This window comes from Quercus lobata, chromosome 1 (assembly GCF_001633185.2).
Source record: "Quercus lobata isolate SW786 chromosome 1, ValleyOak3.0 Primary Assembly, whole genome shotgun sequence".
Classification (NCBI taxonomy): domain Eukaryota; kingdom Viridiplantae; phylum Streptophyta; class Magnoliopsida; order Fagales; family Fagaceae; genus Quercus; species Quercus lobata.
The window spans coordinates 792248-813385 of record NC_044904.1 but is presented as its reverse complement, the minus strand read 5'-3'; the positions used below and the strand labels follow the sequence as shown (position 1 = coordinate 813385).

General features: G+C 34.3%; 2 protein-coding genes and 1 pseudogene across 3 annotated transcripts; 2 read left to right on the top strand and 1 right to left on the bottom strand.

The window, feature by feature from the left end:
- Positions 1-1034: 1034 nt before the first annotated feature.
- Positions 1035-3404, bottom strand: LOC115970135. Of its 2 annotated transcripts, none has more exons than XM_031089826.1 (5): positions 2500-3404; positions 1947-2004; positions 1764-1839; positions 1547-1672; positions 1035-1418 (listed from the first exon to the last, which is right to left on the bottom strand). In XM_031089826.1, exons 1-5 carry the CDS (start codon positions 3344-3346, stop codon positions 1137-1139), a joined length of 1389 nt encoding a protein of 462 aa, XP_030945686.1. In that variant the 5' UTR covers positions 3347-3404; the 3' UTR covers positions 1035-1136. The 2 variants fall into 2 exon arrangements, with proteins under 2 accessions (XP_030945686.1, XP_030945742.1); XM_031089882.1 differs by having other exon boundaries at positions 1947-1989.
- Positions 3405-3706: 302 nt separating this feature from the next.
- On the top strand, positions 3707-12597 carry LOC115993043. Its single transcript, XM_031117317.1, has 16 exons — positions 3707-3734; positions 4161-4198; positions 4302-4379; positions 5519-5602; positions 5707-5853; positions 5992-6060; positions 6168-6294; positions 6867-6939; positions 7112-7228; positions 8212-8331; positions 8838-8853; positions 9094-9178; positions 9352-9680; positions 10402-10517; positions 10614-10707; positions 12163-12597. Exons 1-16 carry the CDS (start codon positions 3707-3709, stop codon positions 12226-12228), a joined length of 1587 nt encoding a protein of 528 aa, XP_030973177.1. The 3' UTR covers positions 12229-12597.
- LOC115993034 lies at positions 12228-19307 on the top strand (annotated as a pseudogene).
- Positions 19308-21138: the final 1831 nt, after the last annotated feature.

The window sequence follows — 21138 nt, the reverse complement described above, 5'->3', positions numbered from 1 at the left end:
GTGTGTGTGTGTGTGAGAGAGAGAGAGAGTTAGTACTCATGAAATAGGGAAGTTTGTGAGAATTTTAAGTCACTCCAAGTTGTGATGGGGTTGCTCGTTGCTGAAGTAAATGTCAACACTATGTGTGAGCTGGGTTTTGGTGGTGTATCATTAGTAAGTTCTATTTCTATTTAACATAACTTGCAATCAGTTCCCATACTTCCATATTTATATGTTCCCTTTCCTAAATGGGGGAAAAAACATATAAAATAAAAAGATGCATGCATACACATAAATTTTGTGACTAGTAGCTAACCTGTGCACCTCTTTTACTATCTGATGAGGATAAGTTCTTATGAATGGATAATGTGTAAAAATGGTGTTATGTGACACACATTATGTGAGTTGTAACTTTCAAAACTGGATACTGTATTGAGATTGCATGTGATGGTTTATTTGTTCAAAAGATTGATTGGAGTTCATGTCTTTGAATGTGAAAGGAATTCATCACCTTACTGTTTAAGCACATTAAGTTCACTAAATTTGCCATGAATTTCTGACAGTCTTACTGCATAGATTTCTTAGTTTGTATAACTTAATTCAATATGGAATATCAACCTATCATTTCTATTCTTTGTTTCCATCTAGCATCTCTTGCAGAATGGTTATGAATGATTAATTTTCAAATACGATATGTGCAACATTATTACAAGACTAAAATATTATTCTTGACCAAATTGCGGTGCACACCTATTTAGGCATGTAACAAAAAAAGAGCCCTTTCCAAAAAAAAAAAGAAGAAGAAGAAGAAGAAGAGAAAAGAAAAGAAGAAGGAAGGTTATGTATATTTCATTTATAAGAATAGGTGATCATGTGAAGATTTGAACTCTAGGTATGTTGCTCCAACAAAAACACTAGTGATATCCCGCATAATAATTTCAACTCAAAAAATTAATAAAGCTCAACTATCCATAAATTTCATCAATAGAAAAGGAAAATTTAACATATCATTCAAGTCATTTCAACAAGAAATTGAAATCCAAATCCTACATTATTAGTACTTCTGTCCAAATCAACTAATAGTGATTTAACTAAATCATAATAACAAATAGAAAGATGTATAGATCAATATCAATAATTTTGAACTAATACTTTTTCTATTGGTTATTGTCCCAACCAGGCATGGCCCCATGCAAACCAGTCTTCAGAAAATTTTGATTTTGCACTCGTTGTTCTTGGGGATGTGGAGCATTGGAAAAAGTAGAAACCAGTTGGTTAAGGTATGGTGGAATTTGTGAAGTAAGATATGTAGGTGCATGTATCAGGCTTCTAACATCCGACAAATTTAGACCAGCATTTTTAGCTATAGATATAAAATTTGGGTCATCGAGTGGGTGGAACCCTGTCACTTTCATAAGTTGTTTCTCAGATGTATAGACCTGAAAAAATCCAAATGATATATAAACAACACATTCTATATGAATGCAAAAACTACAAAGGGAAGAAAGAAAGAAAGTGAAAGTAATTTTACACCCTTGCACTTCCATGATTTGTTTCTCAGACTTACCCGTGCAATAAGTGCCACACGATCAATTATTGCAACTCTATTCCAACAATGAGATGTGTCACAATTTTCTTTACGCTTCGAGCAAGTCAGTGATAATTCTGAGGCTGTCCTCTTAAGACGTTCAACCTATATTAAACCATGAAAACCTAAATTATCATTCATATAAGGATACTGTTGGTGAGAGTGTTTAGCGTTAACAAAAAACACAAAGCATTACCTCTATCTTAGTGTTTTTCATCAGGTCTTGTCTTCTTTTTCTAGACTGTCTAGCTGATTCTAGATTTGCTTGCTTCCTAATATGGAAAATAATCAAATTGGTATGCAGTCCATTTTAAATATAAAAACAAATTGAGAAGCATTGTACAATATTTGAAAAAACATAAAATTTCTTGTTACCAACCTCCTTTGACGCTTTGCCTCATCAGAACTTTCAATGACTTTTGCTGTAAATTGAAAAACTGTACATGGTTAAGAAAGCAAATTTCAGCAAGTGATGTAGAGGCAGCTAATTGCAGAAACCCACAACCACAACACAAATTGATGTAACTATTCAATCATCAAATAACTGTTCAACACAACACCCTAAATTGAAAAAAACAAGCCTCTATTCTCAAAGCAAATAAACATACATTATAGATATAATAGAATTGTTCTATTTATTTATTAATTTGATAAATCATAAAGATTTATTCATTAGAAGAAACAAGGCTAGTTCCAAGTTACAATTAAACAGAGACCTAAACAATACAAAACAAAGAGCAATAAAACTCAAACTAATACACAGCTGACTAATGTACCAAAAAAAAAAAAAAAAAAAAATTCTTTCTATGAGAATTCATTCATGAAAGAGAGTGATATAAATAATAGCATTGTTGAAATTCTATAAGCAATACATACAAATAAGAATACAAAATAAACTCTTTAAAGGCAAAATTATGATAAAGAAGTAATACCATTAGTATTAGCAACTGGAGGCTGCGATTGAGTATTGTTCACTACATTGAATTGTTGATTAACTTGATTGGCAGCAGCGCAAGAGATTTCAGGCCTACTTTTGTAATAAGTGTGCTCGCTATTGAAATCAACAGCATGAGGATGAGGAGGAGCCATTGGTAGAGGTGATGAAACCACACCAGTCACTGCAGAATTCAATGATAGAGGAACAAACTCATCTGCAAAATTATGATAAGAAGCAATAGCATTAGTACTAGCAATTGGAGGCTGAAATTGAGTATTGTTCACTACATTGAATTCTTGATTGAGTGCAGCGCAAGGGAGGTCCGGCTTGCTCTTGTAATAAGTGCACTCACTAACAAAATCAACAGGAGGCATCGGTAGAGGAACCGAGAAAGATGATGCAGAATTCAATTGCAGAGGAACCAAGTCGTTTGAATTGCTACAGCTCGCAACTTTGGAGGAATCGACAACAGCAGCGTACATTGGTGACTTTGACATAGTAATCTCATGTTCCAGAGCGGAATCCAAAGGCGGTAACTCTTCAGCCATAAACTCCAAAAACGAGTGCTCGGAGTTGGAGTTGGAATTGGTTCCGGTAACACTAACAGCATCGTGCTCGAAATAAACATCTTGCGCAGCAGCGGAATTAGAAGATTGTAACTGATTGGTTCCGGTAATAACAACCTCGGAGTCGACAACTTGTGCAGCAGAATCAGCAGAAGACGGAAACTGTTGGAGAAGCAACAACAAATTCGTCATGGACTCGCTTTGATGGAAGTTATCATGACTGGGAGAAGAAGAGGACCACCAGGAGCCAGGGATTTCGCCCTCCTCATCCATCATTATTAATTCTCAACAACTTAAGAAAGAAAGAAATATAGGAGTAGGAGAAAATATACTACTAAACTTTTGCTTCGGTTTCGGTTTGTGTTGGAACTTGAATAGGAGTTATGTATTTATAGGAGAGGGAGGGACAGTCACCGCCTCGCCTTAAGAATCACCGCCTAGTGCTAGTAGTTGTTGATTGACTTATGCTTACGTGTCATGCAAATTAATTTTTTTATCTAAAATTAATAAATTTGGTTTTTACAACAAATACTAAATTAAGCCAAGTTTCTACTTAATTTTTTTACCGACTTTAGTTTAGACAAATAAAAATTTAAATTTAAAAGAATTTTTATTTGAAGATAAAATAACTGCGTAATGCCCAACACTATTCCTCTTCTGATTCGTAAAACATGAACCCACGCAAGCAAGAAAGATTATTTTCAATTTTATGAAACTTGTGGGGTATCAATCAAAAAGGGCAATGTTTTGTGAGCAATAAGTATCTTTCTTATATTTGTTTTGTTCTACAGATATAAAATGTTTTTCTTTTCCTCTTTTAAAGTGAATTGAAAGAAAGTAGAAAATTATGACTACAATTAGTCTCACTGAAAGCATTGTATATTGACATCTAAGACTGCTTTTTTCTTTATGAAAAATATTAGATCATAGTTCATCTAAAGTTTTACTGTGGATTTTGCACAAGTGACAGATTAGAAATAATGCAATGCCTCCGCACACTAGTGCCTAATACCTATGGAAAAGCAGCCCCTAAAGATGTGATGCTAGTTTTGTTTTTTTAATTCCTTGTTCATATTACATTCCTTGTTAGAGTTCGAGTCTCTGATCCAATCCACAAACGTTCCCGCTGTAAAACTTCACGCTCACTCTTTCTCTATTCTCTGTTTGTTTCTCGGGAAAAAAAAATGTTACTCAAAACTTTCTACTTCTTTCTCTTCTTATTCAATTACAGGTGTTTACTGGATGCGTTAAGGACTGGAAAGCTTTTTCCAAGTGGAATCCATCCAATGGCGGCCTTGACTATTTGCAGGTTTCGCAATTTTGCTTAGGTGCTCTTTGATTTTTTGTTGGCTTTTCAGAAGCAATAGAAGTAAATTTCATGCCAAATTGTGTAATAACGATAACTATCTTTGAGTAGGATCATATCCCTTGAAATTTGATCAATACAATAATTGAAATTAGAGTGATGCTACCGTCAATTACCAATAAATTTTACTTTCATTAGTATTAGAAATTGATGTGCTAACTTTTAAACACAGGACAAAAAAATAACTTGGAAATTTATTTATTGTCACGTTATTTTGTCCATTTTGCACTAGTGGTGATAGATGAATGAGCTCATTAAGTGGATTCAGCAGAAAGTACCTTGATGGGTATGTCTTTTGCAAATGATATTGCTATGGTGGATGAAATTAGATGTGGAGTTAATGCCATTTGTAAAAATTGATTGGTAAGTTACATACGCATCTGATGGGTTTTAAATCTATGATTTCACTCTTCACCTAGCACTTATTAGGGGAGGAAATGCCAATTGAGCTAGAGCTCATTGGTATTTTATGTAGTGAAATTGTTAGGAGCTTTGGGATTTTCCTTGAAATTATGGCTGAGATATGCTTTTTAGTTCTCAAAATTTGGCTCAAGTTTGTTGTACTTTAAAATTTAAAAAGTTTCAATTACGACCCTAAAATATTTAAAAAGGTATTAATTTTTCCCTTTCTTCTTTTTATGGTAAATTTATTCCATGCCACATTAATTTTTTTAATGTGCCATGTTGGCACTTTATCTGCCATGTATGCAATTTTTGTAATGGGATATGTTTCAAATTTGTTCAAGAACTCAATTACGATATGTGACAAAGTGCTGACATGGCACTGAGGAATGAAAATGAAATTTGGAATAAATTCTAGGAGTCAAAAGTGTGTTTTAGCCTAAAATTCTTGTTCAAATGTGTGTGTGCATGATGCATGATCTTCTTGACACTGTGACTAATATATTTGATTTTGGCCTTAAAGAATAAGCCTTAATGCACATACGCTTAAATTTTATTTGTGTATGCTTGAGTAGCATAGCTACAAAGGTTGTTCTACCTATTGCTTTTGCAGTTATTAGTTTTCTATTTATAAAGTCATTAGATGAATTTTTGATTTCTTTAACTTAATGGAAATTTAGGAACGAGTAGGGTCTGGTATTGTGGAGGCCATGCTCTCAAAATCAGCCTCTGTCTTTTATGGTGATCTTAGAAGTCATGAGAGGGTAATTTTTAATTTTTTTTTTTTTTAAACATTATGGAACTTTGAATTGTTCTCTCTCATGGAAGTCAACAAACCCAATTACTCTAATTCCCTTTCTTTTTGTAGGTTCCATTACCATTTTCTACCTTCATTGGTTATTGTAAGCAACGAATGCAAAACAGAGATTTTGGTTGTGTCAATTCTGAATTGGAAAGTCATGGCCTAATTGGGCGTTATGCAGAAGATGCTCTTGAACAAATCTATTTATCACAGGTTCCAACTTCATGGGCTTTTGTATAATTCATAAATTTGTATTTATTTTGATTTGGATGTATCAATTTTTGGTTTTTAGGTTGCACTTTGCCTTTGAGAGGGTTATGGTTTAACAACTTTGAGTATTTTATTATTTAGACACCAATTATGAATGCTGATAATGAAGAGAAGGTTCAGTTGGAAACTTTGAGGGAAGATATTGAAACAGTAAGTATATTTCTTTTCACTATCCACCGTTGTCTAGTCCATTGCTCTCTGCAAAAGTGTTCTTTCACAGATTTTATTTTTCTAATCAAGCCTGGTTACTTCTGCAGCCTGCATTTTTGGAGAGGAAAGCACTAGCACCTATCAACTTGTGGATGAACAATTCTCAAGCTAGATCAAGTACTCCCTATGATCCACACCATAACCTTTTGTGCGTAGTTGCTGGCTGCAAACAAGGTGAAGTCATTATTTTTGGTTTCCTTAGCCATGGATGGCCCATATGCATGCCAAGAGTGGATGACCTAATTACCTTATCAAATGACAAGAGGTGGGGGGGGGGGGGGGGGGGGGGGGGGGAAGAAGGGGAATGAAAGGGGGGATTGGGATCTTGCAACTTTTAAAACTGTTATTTCCTTTTCAGTTGCAAAACCATGTTAGGCATTTCTTTTTGCAAAGCACAAGTTCACATTGGCTTAAATGTATTTGAGGATACAATCAATTAAGTGGAAGTAACACACACACATATATATACCTTATGAATCATTATATCCACAAAATGTTGACTGCTGATTTGTTTCACCAAGATGGTTGGCATTTCATGGCTAGTTTTTAGGGGATGACATCATGAGCTGAGATACTGAGATTTTGGTCTATCAATAACATTGGTGTATAACGCACACCCAACATCTTCAGCCTTGAATATTAAATTACTCAACATAAGTCTTTTTTTGTTGGTGGGGAGGGGGGGTTTGCATAAAATAGTTTTCTTTTGTATGGGTACTCAACATAAGAGCTTCCATGCTATGCAGTTGTCTTATGGCCTCTTTCTGCTACTCCAATGTTATACCCATTGCCAATATATGGTGAGGCCTCAAACCATAGGTATGCTACTTTAAATATTGGCAACAGGAAATTAATTATTTGCTTCTTCTCTACCCATAAGATTTATGAAATGCTGATACTTCTAATTTTTGCTCAATGACATAAATAATTTTCAGATTTCAATTTTTGTGTGGCCTGCATTTAAAAAAAAAATCTTTTGTGCATTTGGCAGTTCTGTTGCTTTAGAAAACCCTGATTTTTCAACTTATCCAAGAGCAAAATGTGCAATGGAGCACTCGCAGAAGGTTGTTCTTCATGCAGGTGATGTACTTTTCATTCCTGAAGGCTGGTAAGGTCTAATTCTGTCTATTTATGCCAATGTTGCATTTGTTAGATCCCTTCTTTACAAATATATATATTGTTGACCATTTTCTAGTTTTATGATATGTCCCTCTCTTCAAGTTTAGTAGTGTATGGTCTCACCATCTCTCTATCCCCTCTTTATTGTGATCTGCTTCTTTTTGGTGATGATTACTTTGTCTACTTATGATTACATTCTTATCTACTTATGATTACTCCAACTATTTAGCTGTGTGCTAGTCATTTTCTTTGCTTCTTGTCTAGACTTATGTTTGATCTCTGAAATGGAACTAGAGACAATATGGTTATCCATTTTCTGTGAAAATTCTAACATGCAATATATGCATGGTTGTTGAAAACTAAAAATTTGATTTTGACTAGGATACCTGTTAATGCATCCTTTGGCAGTACTGCATAATAGAATCTGATTCATGCTTAACTTCTTTACTTCGGTCAGTTGTGCATATTCTCCTGTCATTCCATTTTATTGTGGGCTACTCCATCTGTTAAAATGCATGACTTTGTTTTCTTTACCTTAACCTTACAAATTTATGATCCTCAATCATTCCACATGTGATGGTGCACTCTCAACTATCGCTGTCAACGGTTTTCATTGCACATGATATAATTTTTTCCTTGACAGTACCTATCTCTGTGCCTGTAGTTCCCTCTGCTATCATTATTTATGTGGCATTCTTAAATAACTCATAATAATTTTTACTACCATTTTACTTGTAATATAACAACAACAATAACTAAAGCTTAGCTGGTTGTTATCTGGATGGATGGCAGTGTTTGTGACATTATTAGCGTAGTTAACTTATTTCTTTCTATTATTATTATTATTTTTTAAGTAATGAGTGTCATATCATTACAGTGTTTACTCATTATTTAATGATTTCTCTTTGTGGACTGAACCTTCTTCTATATGTATCTTCAGGTTAGGTAATTGTTTTTTTCTGTTTGTTACAGGTTCCACCAAGTAGACAGTGATGATATGACCATTGCTATTAACTTTTGGTGGCGATCCAACATGATGTCTTTTATGGAAGAGCACATGGATGCATATTATTTGCACAAAATATTGAAAAGGTACTTGGTAGTATAGATTCTTTAAAATATGTTGGTTAAGCTAGCTAGTGTGAAAAGCTAACATTAGTTCTGTGTCAATTTCATGTGTCATTCACTCATCAAATCAACATTTTATATAAAAGACTGACGGATAAACATATGTATCTCTCTTACATATGTCATTTGATGCTAGATAATGTTGGCAAACAGCCGTTTTATGGGGTGGGGAGTGGGGAGTGACAGAAACAATCCTTTTTATATTTATGATTTCCACTTTAGAATGTATTTTCTATTGCTTGAGTTGTCTTTTTCATTCTTACTTCCATGGGTATGGAAAGTATTTTGGGAAAGATACTCGTTGAAATGTCCTAGAGCTTCAGAATTACCAGCAGTCATGAAATTAAAGATGATTTCATATGTCTGCATAATTTTTCTAAAACTTTTACTGAAATCTTCTTTTTCTTTTCCCCTATTATTTTTGGCCTTTAATGCTTAATTTCTATAACATTTTTTTTCTTATCCTGCAGAAGTTTAGGATATCAGGTCTCTTACAAATTTGTAAAAGTTGATTATGGAACTAATTTAATATGAATTTCAGACAGACTCATAGCTAGTTAAATGTGATATAGTGATGAAATCTTTGATTTCATTCGTCTGTGTCAGTCTTAATTCTGTGGAGGAGTCATATTTAAGACCTACCTTTATTTTTTTTATTTTTTCGAATATATAATAAGAAGTTTATTAGTGAGTGCTGTTATATTTGGTGATGTACAATTAGGGCAGGACCAAGTGCTACATAAGACCTCTTCTACTATAATAAGGGACATGAAGAGGCATATATGTGAGCTGCCTAGTATTGGAAAAGCAGGTCATTTTCTTATAAGCTCATGAAATCTGTGTCATATATCAGGATTATTTGTTCTATTTTTTTCAATTATTATTTTTATATATCAGAGTAAAAAAGAAGGAAATTTGCTGCTCATTTCCAAGTCAGCGGCTATATACTTTATCTTACATCATAATTTGATATTTGATAAGCAGATCATCGTGGCAATGATTTGGATCAGGCTTATGAGGAAGCAGATTCAAAAGAAAAAGAAGTGCAGCAGAAGAATCTGTTGCAGGACCTGGAACCCATTGCTCTCCAGGTGCTTCAAGAAATTGTTTCTCTGGTTCATGACTATATTAACATTTCTGATCACAGCCCACTACTGCAATTGATTTTGATAGATGATTCTACTGCTAGAGTGAAAGGTGAATGCAAGAAAATTGTGCCAGCTAATTTATTTCACTTGGAAGATGATCCAGTTGCTAAAATTCTTTGGAGCCTTCAACCAAGTACCCTGCAACGTGTATTTTTAGCTATGGCGGTGAGTCTGTACGCTCCAATGAAGCTTACACTTCAAAAAGGTTACTGAGTTTTGTGTTAATACTTGTTTGGTACATAAAGGGTATGGTAAATAATTTTATTCAATACATATTATGAGATGGTAAAGTTTTGTTTAATCTAAATGGCATCTTTTATGTAAGTTGTTGCCTGACTGATATTAAAAGAATGAATGTGGTGAGTGTGATCTCTTTACCCTTTAATATTCTATGTGGCAAACAAAGTGTTGACTGAAGTGATAAGAAAGTAAAAGGAATTACGAGATTTGAAGGGTCTCCAATTACTGATATCTTTATACTTCATTCTTATTCATTTCTGGAAATAATTTGAAATTCTTTAAATTTTATTTTATGTACCTATCCATTTTCTATTAGCTAATGAATAATTATGAGCTCCAACCCCTTTGCCTCACATTGATTAGTACCTGCATTATCAAACTTTAGAAGGATTTTTACCACCATGCCAAAGGTGGTCTTGTCACAGGAATATCTTCCTCAGTTTTCTTTTCACGAGGTAAAAGAAGCCCCACTTGTTGGGGGGAATGTGGCTCAAGTGTCATGTCTTGTACTTTGTCTTTGTTTCCAATTGCTTTGTATATCCTAATTAGCCCGTTGTATGTTCGGCCATTTGAGGATTATTTATTGAATAAATTTTAGTCATCTTATCTTCAAGCATGTAAAACTAATTACCCTTTTTTCTTTCAGTACAATTTCCCAAGAACTTTGGAGGCTTTGATCCTTCATTTGCTTTCACCAGTGGGGGCAGAAGTCCTTACACGGAAATTTGATGAGATGGATCAACAGATCACTGAGGAAGATAGGTACTTGCTAATTTCACATTCTTCACATAAGTTCTGTGAAAGAATAATGCATTTACTTTTTGGTTTTTAATTTTGTCATTCATCACTATGTGTCAGGAACAAGTTCTACCAGGTTTTCTATGGTGCATTTGATGATCATTTTAATGCAATGGATGCAATTCTGAATGGAAAAGAGTCATTTGCACTCCAGGTAATGCTGTGCTCTCGTCAAATTTGTTTTTTTTGGAACTCAATGATTGTCATATCTTCTAGTCTGTGGATGTACGCAACATCCATTTTTGCTGTGTTGGGTGGGGGTTGAGCGAAGAAATAGGATATAGTGCGGTTCATCTTCACCAATGAGCTCCAGTTCATATGTCACTCCCTCCCTTGTAACTGCAAGATGGTAGAAGGGATTGAGGATTCAAGACCGACCCAATGCATGTGTAATTACCAGTCAAAAAAGAAAGAAAAAACAATGTGGCTCTTCTTCTATGTCAAGACTATTAATAATCTCTTTGATCAATAAAATTTTACTTATCTATCAAAAAAAAATAATAATAATCTCTTCGGTTTGAATAGTGTGTTTTAAAAAGAAAAAAAAACTAGCAGATCAGCCATCATTATGAATTGCTATGATATGCCTTTTAGAGTTGCATGAAACAATGAAAAAGTGGTCTTCAATGTTGATCATATTCATTCATTGGATTTCATTCCCCTGATTGGCCTTTTTTTGCAAGGAATAGTTATTGAGCAAGATCTCACCTGAACTTCTCTTTGGAAAATTTTAAATTTAATTTACAGAGATGCCATGGAATGCTTTTGTGGATTAGGATCCTTCCATTTGATAATGTTGTCATTGTGGTTTTTCATTGTTTTAAAATATGAAATGCCCTTGCACCATGAACATCATACTATGTTTCTTACAGTAGCTTGTCCCAACAAATGACAAAGCTGTATCGTGGTGGGAATCTGGTGGTAGTCAGGGTTCACTTGCATTAGCCAGTGCACAGAATAAATGAAGGTTAAAATGTTTATAGTTTTGGTGGCTGGTTTCCCTGGAACAGAGGCCCCTTACTTTATTGAGTTCATCTAATCATGAAAAGTACTGGCTAATGCTTGTCTATCATTAGTTCCATGAATAGAGATAAGAAAAAAAAGGAGTCCATTGTATGGTATCTTGTGAAGAATTCAATATCAATTTTTTTTAATCAGAATTTTGCCTGGTGGATTTGGTTGATTCTGTCATGGCATATAATATTTTAACTGTAAAGTTTTGGAATATATACATTTCCACTTTCACTTACTCTTGTACAGCCAGTACTCCTTGTAGTTTTGTGATCAAATAAACTTTGACAACATTGTCTTTTTCCCCAAAATAAGTCTCAATCTATCACCGTGTCCTCTCTTCATTTTTTCTCTTTTACATTTTCCCAATTACCATATCATCATCTTGGTAGACATGCTTGTATATTGGCTTACCTGCAAACATATAACTATAATTCTAGTTCCATATGTTGAGAAGTGAGCACCAATACAGAACGTGCAAATTGCCTAGAATGTCATTCAACTTTGCCCTTGAATAGGTTAACTTCTATCCAAAAATTTGAAACCTAACTGCAGTGCATTCTTGGTAAATTTTCGTTTTTGTTGTTTTATGTTGCAGGCATTCAATAACGTTTTGAATAAATACGTGGGAGTAAACTTGGACGGACCTAAACCAGGGTTTTAATGACACTTTGGAACAACTGGTCCCTGCAGTATCTCTATAGAGAAGAGTACTCATTCATGTTCACAGCAGAAGCTTTTGCCCCAGTTGGTGCTTTCATGTCAGCCATCCACAATTTTGTATATTAGGAATAGTTACTTTGAACAGTGTTGTGTATATCACTATATCACTGTTTCATGCAACAGTTCTATGCAATGCCCCTTTCACATATAATGAGACTTGTGGATGTAGGTCCCATACATAAGAGGACCACTACATATACATGTTACCATAATTTCTGGAAAAAACTTAGGTGCTCCGAGAGCAATGTTGTTCCTCAGATATTTTGACAAAATTTCTTGGCATTCCATTGTACGAATAAACGATTTTTCTGCTTTCCTAAAGGTGGCGTTTGTTTTTATGCTTTCCAAATCTGTGGTTCTCTGAGTGGCAGTTTTATGTATTATAGTTCAAGTACATTTTGTATGTTATTTAGGAGTTGATGTCAGCATTATGGTTGCAGATGGGAAAGTGCAACTTTGTTTTCATTGATTTTTGGATGCATATGCTACTTTGGAAGGTTAGTTTTGCTTTCTTCCCATTCTCCTAGTCTATCAATTTCTTCTGTAAGTTGAGATATTTACCTAAGAACTAATTCAAATCAGACTTGGTTTATTATTGAACTGACACAAATTAAATTTTTTCAAAGAAAGAGTGAGATTTGAGTTTAGAGAAAGTAGCAGGTCCAGAAAAAGAGAAAATCAGATCTCTGTTCTGTATTAGAAGTAAAATTCTTATTACAACTCAAAACTGATTACAAAATGGCTAGGACTTGTCTATTTATACACTCATATAACCAGTAATTGGTTATGCAACCCTCATACCCTGGTTGCTTAACCAAGTTATAGCCTCTTAACAGTTAACAACCATCTATCAAACAACTAACGGACAGCATGCAGCTAACTGCAGCTAATAATTAACAACAACAATTAGACAACTTGGCAAGACAGAAAGTTTTAGAATTGTGAATTGTCCATACTTCTACATTAGAAATTACCCCCTATAGAAGAAACTTGTCCACAAATATGGACAGTGTCAGAGAAATCTTCCTCAGCTGCATAGTAAGGTAGTAAGTGCTTCACATTGAAGACATATGAAATGTTGAAGTGGAGTGAAAGCTGCACTTGGTAATTGGTAAGCATTGTCACTGACTCTGTTCAAGACCTTGCAATGACCTACTTTTCTAAGATCTAGCAGGTTGTCTTTATTGACTAAAAAGTAAAAACCACCTACACGAGGTCTCCTTCCTTGAAGAGATGCTTCTTTCAATGAACATCAGCTGTTGACTTGTACTTTGCACTGGACACTTCACTCTTGGATTTCACTTGGGCAAAAACACTCTTCATAAAATCTGCCATGTCTATAGCCTTGTTGTTTGTCTTCTTAGGAAGTTACAAATGGATTTACTGTGTACAAGCTAGGATTATATGATATTTATATCCCAGCTTAAGGGCCTTTTTGGATTGAGGGAGGAGGAAGGGGGAGTGGAGGGGAGTAGAATAGAGTTGGTCAGAAATAGGCTAATTTCCAACCATATCTACTCTACTCCCCCTAACTCCCCTTTAATCCAAACAGGCCATAAGGTTTTTCTAAGGAGGTTTACATACTAAGGGTAAGGGGTAAACGTGGAATAATGTACTAATTTTAGCATATGTGTTAGGGTAAATTAAAATTCCCTAAACACTTTTCCCATACACAACACTACCTTTCATCTCCATGCTAAAATTTTAATTGTGTATATAAATCGTTCAATCCAACAGAAACATTCCTTTAGTTGGTGATGTAGAGCAGTAGCTCCAATGGTAGACTGATATAGTATCTTTTAAGATTTTAAAACCTCATCATTAAACTACCAATAAATTGAACCTATTAACCAGAGCTCTTGTAAGGAAATTTAAATCTCTTTTAATGTTCTTTTCTTTGGGGCTTGAAATTGACTGTTAGCTAATCTTCAATTGTAGCAAGTGCTTTATTGGTGCCATTAATGGAGTTCTTGTATCTGGAATCATCATTTCTTTTGCAGCTCTTCTGGTAATTCTCTCTCTTTATAATATGCTTTTATATGATACTGCACCCTTTTTGTGATGTAGGAGTTTTTACTAAGAAGAAAAGTTCCAAAGTCATGTTTTAACTAATTATATACTTAATTTGGGCAGTTCAAGATTAACAGTTATTCATTAAGAATTTGAAACAGGGCAATATTATGATTTCTTAGAATAATTCCCTCTTCTGATGACTTGGAAATTTTCCTAAATAATTTCATTTGAATTTGTTTATTAGATCCTTGACAAAATATGATAGGCTCATTCAAATTCCACAGGACAACCAAAAGGGCAAGTCAATTTAAAAAATAAAAATAAAAATCACTTGATCCAGTGAATTAGAGGATGTTGAAGATGATTTAGACGTCCATTGTCATCTATCTATCAGCATATATGCATGCATGAACTTTAGGACCAAAAAATATAGGGGTTTCTGCATGGGTACAAGACTGATGAAATTATATTGTTACTGCAAAATTTGCAGGTTTATTTTAAATTTTACAATTTTAAACTCTAGTAATTACATTAGTGAAAACTGAAACTTCTATCAATTTGGCTTGTGTTGTAAGGAATTAGCTTAAGATAGTACATATCGCTACCAAAATTAACTAACCCCCCCCCCCCCCCTTCTTTTTCTCTGCAGCAAAGGGGAATAGAAACAAAATAATAAAATAAGGGACATAAAAAAAAATCTTTTGCCTAGTTGCTCACATCCATTTACTTGTTTGTTCTTCTGTGTATCTACCATAATTTCTATGCATAGATACGCATTAATGATGTATTTTGGTGGTGAGTTTACTTTTGTGCATTTTTCACTAAGCAAGAAATAATTTTTTTGTCAGGCTGTTGCAAGTGGAGACCTGCAGTGGGATGCACTTCTGAAAGCCAACTTTAAAGTGGTTCCTATGAGTATACCCATAATTGCACTTTCATTTGTTTACCAGGTAACATCACCAAACCTACAGTAATTCAACACTGAAGCAGTTTTGACATTTCATATCTACTTTTTTCAGAATGTGGTACATGTTATTTGCACGGATCTTGAAGGAAACCTGTCAAAAGTAAGGTGATAAATCTTATCATCACTGTTTTGCTTGATATTAAAATTAACATAGTCTGATGTCATACATTCTGAATAAAAAGTTTATTATAATTGTAACATGACAATACAGCATTTTCTTTGTACTATTTTGAACATTTGTAGATGTGGTTTGTTTTGATGATGTATCTAAAATATTAACATTGTAGCTCAGAAATCCTCCTTGTCATTATATTTCATAGAATTATATTAAAAATCATTGTAAGACAAAAATGATGGGGATATCACCTGTTAGTAAATCATCGAATAATGTACATGTGAGAGATTGTATACCTGAACAAAAAGGACAACCTTGTCATATAAACTTAGTAAGGTTACTCATTAATTTTAATTTAAAAGAATTTTTAATGACTAGTACATTTTCTTCAATATTCTTCTATGCCACTTATTACAATAATGGACCACTGTAGTCCCATTGTCCATGTTTTTTCTGTACTATACTTGGATTGAAGAATGGATTTTTTTTTTTTTTTTTTGATGACATAGGAGAACTTTACTCTGATTAGTTGCACGTTGCAGAGCATACTGTACGACAATCCTCACTGTTAATCAAACTCCTACGGGCAACTGACCTCACTCGCCAGAACCAGTTACCAGGTAATCCAGGGGCTTTTCACCCCTAACGGGCTAAGCAGTTTATCCTCATGCCCAGGAGGTAGATTTTTTTTTTTTTTTTTTTTTTCTACACCACATCTCTCTTTTAGTTCAAGAGATGGAGAATTCTCTATTAAACTTAGGAAGTCTGGATTATTTTCAAATTTGGTACTAAATTGAAATATCATAGAGCATAAGCTGCCAGACGTCATTCTACAAAGATGAATGTTATAATACATGTATAACAGGGAAGAGGCTTAAAACTTCAGCATATTAAGTGGTTTGTTTTAAATCAGGATATGTCAGAGAAGAGAAGAAATAATTTCAAATTTTACTAATCCTTTCATAAATGAACTTGAACCTATGATTTGTACGGCACTTAGTTATAGATAATTGGACATGTAAGCACTTGGGGACGTGCCTCATTTCAACCTTTGTCTGACAATTTTTTTATTGGACAGAAGTTTGAGGGTCTAATTCATTCTTGTCAAGAAATGTGTGCATAACTGTTTTCCTGTTCATGAATCTTCTGCATGCAAAGAAACACTCTAAGCAGGGATAAATATATGGCTAATATAATGAATTCACAAATGCACACATACCTTTGTCCCTGTGTCTAGGTTTTCGGAAGTCACTGTGTTTTTATCAAAACACAATGTTCTTGTTGGCCTCCTCAAGTAAGAGGCTGAGCTTGTTTTATCAACAGTTCATGCATGCTAAACGGAAACCTGCAAATGTAGATATCCATATGTTAGTGGGTAGTTGTGTCAAGTTTTAACTTCAAAATGTAGATTTCTGGACCAGCATTTCCTAAGAAGAATGAAACATTTATTCTAAGCGCAAAGGCTATAGCTTGTCTCTTTTCTTTTCTTTTTTTATTTTTTCTTTTTTTAACAATTATTCAAAATGATGGGTGATGTAAAATAAAGATCTAATTCCAAATATCTTGCAACATCCTTTAAATAGAAAATACCATCTTTTTGGCTGGTATAGGGAACAAAAATAATTTTTCTCAAGTAAGAAAAAGGTTAGGACTATTGGGCTAAAATGCTGGCCAGAAGCTAAAACACATTTGGTATATAGAAAGAGACCAGCATTAGACTATGATCCCTTGGCATCTCTCCCAGTTTTTAAACATCACACAAAGAGAATATGCATTACACATCAAATGCTATCCATTGGTTCATTATGAGCTTCAGATATGTCAATGCAAGCCTTTCTGTGTGTGCTTGGTGAGTAAGTATGTTTGAGGACCAAGTCAAATTGGGGGCTAGTATTACTTGGATTTAGGATTAAATCCACACAAATTGTCCCACCCTAACACATAAACCCACAAAGGAATCTCAGTATATATAGCCCACCTGACTGGCTATAGGGTCAACACAAGGAGAGGAAGAGCCCAAATATGCCTGTCTTAAAGACTTCAAATTTGACAGTAATGTTTCAGCTCTCTAGGTAACCTTAAATGTATGCTGCCCTCAAACTAGCTTTTTGCTGATCTTGTAATATTTTACCCATTTGTCTGATACATTGTTTGCTTCAAAAGGACAAGATCTTAGGTACCTTTTCTTTATTGTCTTGAGCACTGCCATAGTGATAGTGCTGTAGTAAAAGGTCATAGGTCTTGATTTGCAGGGTAAGTGTAACCCAGACCTTTCAACTTGCCATACCCATGTAGACACAAGTTGACATGGGTAAGCTCCAAAAGGTGGAAGATCTGTGCAAAACAGACAAATCCGACAGTCAGATGTGTACCCTCATGCTGCATCTGAAATTTAGAATGCCCATCAATATATGTACATGTGAAGTGTGTAAGGAACTAACTGGAGTCTCTTCTTTTTTTCTTGACTTCCTCATTTGCTTTTTAACACATGATTTTTATTAGTTAGCCATAATTTGAAGAGGGTGTCATTTATAAATGAGATTTAACTGTCTCTCAGTTCTTTCCTGTCTGATGAGTTATGCTCTAGATAGTGTTTGTTTTATCTATTTTGAAATGCCTATTAAAAAATTTGTATGTTTAACATCAACTTGTTATTTTGCAGGACTGCCATAGTTCTAGGCAGAGCAATACCGCTTGTTTTATTTCTTGTCTGGAATGCTGTTATTCTGGGAAGCATTTCAAATAATGCATGGGCTCAGGTAATATCATGGACCCATTGCAGCAATTGCAATCTACCAACGGAGTTGTTGGAGTAAGTAAAGCATGGAACATTTTTAATTTTCAGGTCAGAATTTAAAATGATGTGCAATTCAAAGTGATGATATCCCTTCTTTTTCTTTTTTCTGGTTTCATTTATATAATCTGCAGCCTATTATTCAAGTGTCCTCACTTCTTGCAATTGCTACATCGTATATTGGATTTGTTTTGGGTCTGGCTGACTTTCTTGCAGACTGTAAGTGCCCTTTACATCCCTTTTGATTAAACTTAGATCATGTCCATTTCTAGATAGCAATGTATTATTGGCATATTGCTTCCGAACTCTCAGTCTATGCATCACTGAAACTGTATTCAGTGACAATGAAACCACTGGCATTAGAAGCCACTTCTTGGCTTTGCCATTAATCAAAAAATTATTAGTGGTAGAGTTATCACTGACTGTGTTGGTTTCTATCTATCTATTTGAGTTAAAGATAGAGTATACGATCCATATTTGGATTCTTAAAGATCTTACTATTTTTAATTTGGTGAATGTTCAGTGCTGAAACTCCCAACGAGGGAGAGCCGCCCTCTACCATACCTCTTGACTTTGATTCCTCCACTGGCACTATCTTTGCTGAACCCGGAAATATTTTTCAAAGCCTTGGATTTTGCTGGAACATATGGAGGTACTTCTATGTTTTATATTGTTTCTCTTGGTGGCCACTATAATAAATTTCTACTAATTTAACATAATGTTGAGTAGGAAGATGCTAGTACGAGCTGTGGCTTACACCTTGCAAATTAGCTACAAGATGATTATCCCTCTCAAACTATAGCAATCCTTTTAAAAAGCCATGATATTATGTTTTTGAGTAATTGCTTCTGTATGTTTAGTTGACTTAAATGGTCCAGGGGCCACCCATCCCAAAAACTAAGGCAAAAATAATAAAATGATAATAATAAAAAGCCAATATAAGGGAATTTTCAATTTGGGTTCTATTTTTTTAATTTATGCATTATAAATTTTAATTTTACCTAATATGGCTGGGATGTTCCCTGTTTCATGTTTTTGTTAGTATTGGTACTGTTTGGAGTTCTCCCTGTAGGCTAGGGGTGTGCAGAAAACCCACCGACCTGCTAAACCCGACCTCACCCGCCGGGTTGGGTCGGTTTTTAAGGCTTGGTGGGTTGGGTTGGGTTACAAAATTTTTTTTATGGCGGGTCGGGTTGGGTTTGGGTCATAAAATTACAAACCTGCCAAACCCAATCCGACCAACCCATATTTAATATATATTTAAAATATATTTTATATTTAATAATTTTTTTAAAAATCAATTGTAGGGCACTTATATATATATTAATATATATATATTTATTTATTTATTTAAATATATATTATATATTTAATAAAAAAAAAAAAAAAAAACCAGCTGTAGAGCAGCATTTCCTCAATTCCTCCTACTAATACTAATTTAATATATATATAAAATATATTATATAATTAATAAATTTCTTCAAATAGCCAGTTCTTCCTATCCTATATAAAAGCCAATTAGTTCACACAAATCCTAATAAATTACTATTGTTGTTTAGTTATTAGTGTTGTTTGCCTTTAAGGAATTACATTGATACTAATCTTTAGGTTTTTTTAATATATTAATATTTTTTTTACTCAATTTAATAATAATAATAATAATAATAAAAATTTGTCAAACCCATGGGTTCAACTCGACCCAACCCGACCCATGTGGGTTGGGTTGAATTTTTTTTGACCCACCATGATGGGTTGGGTCAAAAAATCCTCTTAACCCGACTCAACCCGACCCATGCATACCCCTACCTGCAGCAATGTCCTGGTCAGAAAGATACTCAAATTCATCCCCATCTATGAAACTGCCACAACTGGTTCCAGGAGGAAGGGTAACTGTTTCACACTTCACTCATCATTGGAGGGCCAGGACGTGTTGTTTTGTCAGAAATACTTGAGAACTTTGGGCACCCCTAGTATCAAGAATGAGAATAATTTTGTTGGATATGATCATTGGAAGCCTTGAAAAGCCTATACTTAAGAGTTAGTTATGTCCAATTTTATTATCATTCACTTCTATTTTTTCCAAAAGCAAATGTAAGCCTTGCACCATATTCTTTGGCCTGGTCTACACCCTGTCTTGTATATTTTGCTACCATAAAGGAAGTCTTTTATAGTGAGTTTATATTTCTGACTTTGACATGGAGAGATTATTATAGCGTGGTAACCAAATAGCTTCCCTTTTTCATATGATAAAGCCTTTAGATGCTGCATTTAGTGTTATTGACAGAGCATAACAAGAATTAAAAACACACACACAAACGAGATTTCGAAGCAATTATTTGGAAAATAAGACTTAAACATATTTTCATAATCCTAGTAACATCTAACGTAGAAACCAACATGTTTAAGTAGCTTCCCAATACAAAAACTGTCCAAAAAGCTGCTACAAGTTGTGCAAACAATTGTCCAAGTTGTCCTAACAACTGTGCATCGGAAAATTCTTAGGTACTCTCGGAGTACAAAGAAATTGTGCTCCCTCCTCTCACATTTATGATGAACCCCACTATAAATTTAATTAATGGACCTCACCATAAATGTAAGAGAATGGAGCACCATTGTCTGTGCTCCGGAAGTACCGAAGACTTACTTTTGTGCATCACACTATCCAAAAGTTGGTCCAATCTGCTTTAGCAAAAACCGTCCAAAATACCTCAAAAGTTTGTATCATCCTTTGATGTGGCATAGTCCTACATAATTGTATACTATATATCATAATCTTAGAAAAAGTGATATATAAAAGCACATGTTAAAGTTTTAAGCTATAGAAATTAGAAAGTACTTGATTCAATTGTGTAGAGCCAACATGGGATAATCACAAGACACCTCAAGTGGAAAAAATGATGTTTGAGCATCTCCTAGGAAAAAAAAAAGGAATAGAATCAAAGGGTTAAAATCAACAGGTAAA

Excerpts from the sequence above, each read along its gene's own strand:
- LOC115970135 (XM_031089826.1), bottom strand. The coding sequence starts at position 3,346 with ATGATGGATGAGGAGGGCGAAATCCCTGGCTCCTGGTGGTCCTCTTCT. Across the intron at positions 1,840-1,946 it reads GAGGCAAAGCGTCAAAGGAG|GAAGCAAGCAAATCTAGAAT; the intron begins GTTGGTAACAAG and ends TTTCCATATTAG. Across the intron at positions 1,673-1,763 it reads TGAAAAACACTAAGATAGAG|GTTGAACGTCTTAAGAGGAC; the intron begins GTAATGCTTTGT and ends GGTTTAATATAG.
- LOC115993043 (XM_031117317.1), top strand. The coding sequence starts at position 3,707 with ATGCCCAACACTATTCCTCTTCTGATTC. Across the intron at positions 6,061-6,167 it reads TGAGGGAAGATATTGAAACA|CCTGCATTTTTGGAGAGGAA; the intron begins GTAAGTATATTT and ends TTACTTCTGCAG. Across the intron at positions 10,518-10,613 it reads CAGATCACTGAGGAAGATAG|GAACAAGTTCTACCAGGTTT; the intron begins GTACTTGCTAAT and ends ACTATGTGTCAG.